A 2,828-nucleotide genomic window follows, 5' to 3' on the forward strand; every position below is an offset into this window, starting at 1 on the left:
GAGGAACCAGGCTAGTATTTGCCAGTCAAGCTTTACTGGTTATTAAAATACTGCAATACTCCTGTGCTGGTTGACTAAGAGTTGCTGTCCCAAAGCCCCTGCCCCCAGTGCTGCAGTCCTTCCCCAAGGTCCCGGCAGACTGGGCCTCTCCCCTGGGTTCCGCTCTTGCCACATAATGCAGCTTGTGTGGTGGATGGTCTCCAGGACCCTATGCTAGGGCTGGTTCTAATCGCTTGGTACCGGTTATTAGATATTTGCAGGGACATCTTGCAGTATAATGTGTGCTGATCTTGATTTGAAGTGTCTGGTGTCCTGGTACTGTTTTGCTCACAGCTCTGAGCCATCAGGCAGCTGGGGCCGCGGCTGTCCCCCCAGTGTGCCTAGCACCGCGTGAGCCCACGGAGGTGCCCAGCTGAGGTGCTGCACACAGTTCAGCTCCATTCCCTCCCTCTCTCTCCTGCAGGCCGCCATGAGCACCAGCCGCCCCGAGCCGGGTGCCCGGTCCCCCCGGAGCCCCCGCCCACAGCCCCTGTCCCGGAGCTCTTCCAGCCTGCTGGGTGAAGGCCGGGGGCAGAGACCAGAGCTCCGCAAGAGTGCCAGCAGCACCGTGTGGCAGGCCCAGGCGGGTGAGGCCAGCGGCGGTCCGCCGGGCCCGGAGGAGGAGGGGCAGCCCGCTGAGAGCGTGGAGCAGGCACCAGCCTCCAGCCCCCGGCCCCGCACTGTGGGCCACCGGCGGGGCAGCACTGTGGGCAGCGTGTCTACCGTGGGCGGCAGTGATCTGTGTCGCCTGAGGGCCCCCGGCGCCGCTGCCATGCAGAGGAGCCACTCGGACCTGGTCCGTAGCGCCCAGATGCGGGGCCACAGTGCCACCCAAAAGGCCAGCCTCAGCTGCTCGGCCCTTGGCAGCTCGCCTGTCCACAGGGCTCGGCTGCAGCCCGGCCGTACTTCTGGCCAGGGAGGCCAGGCCCCTGGGGGCCTAGAAAGGGACCTGGCTCCGGAGGAAGGGACTTCGAACTCAGCCTGGACACTGGGAGAGAGTCAGGTGAGGGTAACGCCCCTAGAGCTGGGAGGGACAGCTCCCCACAGCAGTAGCCCCCAGGCCGGGCCCAAAGGCACTGGGCAGCCGGCCACCACCTCCTGCCACACCCTGTCCCCAGCGGCTCTACTCTGTGGTATGAGGGAAGTGGGGACCGGTGCCTGCCGCCATGCCCTGCCAGCCCCGGGGATCCTGGCCTTTCCCAAACTAGTGGCATCTGTGAGTGAGTCTGGGTTGCAGGCTCAGCATGGGGTGAAGTTCCAGTGCAGGTTACCTGGGGGGCTCCCTGGGCATTCCCACTGTTGTGCCCACCACCCTTGGGGTCCCACCGGGTTAGCCACGGAGCCTGGTGCCAGGACCAAGGATGTGTGGACCATGACCTCAGCCAGTGACTTGGCCCCTGTGTCGGCATCCTCTCTGTCAGCTCAGGATGCTGGTGTGCAGGCAGCGCCCATGGCGGTCTGCAAGGCTGTGGCCACCAGCCCGCCCCTGGAAGCCCCCGTGGCCCTGCACACATTCCCAGAGGTAACCCTGGGGGCCGGCCTGGAGGAGGCACCCTCCCCCGTGCGGGATGTGCGATGGGATGCCGAGGGCATGACCTGGGAGGTGTACGGAGCTGCAGTGGACCCTGAGGTGCTTGGCGTGGCCATCCAGAAGCATCTGGAGATGCAGTTTGAGCAGCTGCAGCGGGCGCCCCCCAGCGAGGACAGCCTGTCGGCGGAGGGCCGGAGGGGGCCGTTGCGAGCCGTCATGCAGTCCCTGCGGCGCCCCAGCTGCTGCGGCTGCCCCAGCGCGGCTCCCGAGTGAGGGGCCGTGGCCCTCAGAGACATCCTCGGCCCGTGGACTCAGCCCAGGCCAGGGACACGGGGGGAGGGGGCGCCGTGCTCCTTGGACCTGCTGGCGGCCGTGGACGTGTCTCCGCTGTTGGCAGCCTGGGGGTCTCCTGCTCCTCGCAGCTGGGCTGGTTTTGAAGGGCTTGACTCCCAAGAGCCACATCTCTGCACATCGAGGCTCCGAACTTGGGGACAGACTTTCAGCACTGTGCAGAAGGGAGATCCCGATTCTTCTGTACAAATACTCGACGTTCTGTGTAGTCTCTCCTCAGAACTCTGCCATGATTTCCCCCGAGGACTCTTGGTGGCTTTATCGTAAAGCAGTGCTGAGCTATGACGCATTCCTGACATGAAAGTTGGGGCCCCAAGTGACAGGGACTGGCTGGGTCTTTAGGGAAAGGCACTGACGTTGTTAAAGACCTTCTCTGTGCCACACACTGTGCTTGTCACCTTACCTTGTCGAGCGCCCACCTCTTTGCCCTGTTTCTGGATGAAACCTCGGATATTTGGCAAGGCTGTAGCTCACAGGCCTGGGCTGGCCTGCTGGAGGGGGTGGGCTAAGATTCAAAGCCAAGGCCGGCTGAAGGCTGTGCTGTTTTCCCTGCAGCACACGGCTGGTCCGTGCAGTGCAGTCACTAAAGAGAAGAATTTATGGAGTCAGTATTCTGTGCGGGGTTCTGTGGATTCCTTGGGGAATGAGACAGGCTGTCTGCACTCTTGCTGAGCTGACGGCATGTGGGAGGTGGGGTACACATCAGGACCAGGGCACTGAGCATTACAGAAGGGCCGGGGGTGCTGCTAAGTGCCAGCCCCCTTGTTGGTCATTGTGTCAGGGGCTGGTCTCAAGAAGGGGAGAACAGGTAGCTCCTTATCCCCAAATATGTTGGCAGTCCCTGAAATCGCACCATTGTCACCTCATTCCCGTGGCTTAAGGATTTATTCCCAGCTGGTGCGGTCCT

General features: G+C 63.0%; 1 protein-coding gene across 1 annotated transcript; it reads left to right on the forward strand.

Moving 5' to 3' along the window:
- The first annotated feature begins 469 nt into the window (after positions 1–469).
- GPRIN2 (G protein regulated inducer of neurite outgrowth 2) lies at positions 470–2,608 on the forward strand. The gene has a single exon (XM_032423834.1). The coding sequence runs from the start codon at positions 470–472 to the stop codon at positions 1,841–1,843; it is 1,374 nt and encodes a 457-aa protein (XP_032279725.1). The 3' UTR covers positions 1,844–2,608.
- The last annotated feature ends 220 nt before the right edge of the window (positions 2,609–2,828 follow it).

This window comes from Phoca vitulina, unplaced genomic scaffold (assembly GCF_004348235.1).
Source record: "Phoca vitulina isolate PV1807 unplaced genomic scaffold, GSC_HSeal_1.0 scaffold29, whole genome shotgun sequence".
Taxonomy (NCBI): domain Eukaryota; kingdom Metazoa; phylum Chordata; class Mammalia; order Carnivora; family Phocidae; genus Phoca; species Phoca vitulina.

Excerpts from the sequence above, each read along its gene's own strand:
- GPRIN2 (XM_032423834.1), top strand. The coding sequence starts at position 470 with ATGAGCACCAGCCGCCCCGAGCCGGGTGCCCGGTCCCCCCGGAGCCCC.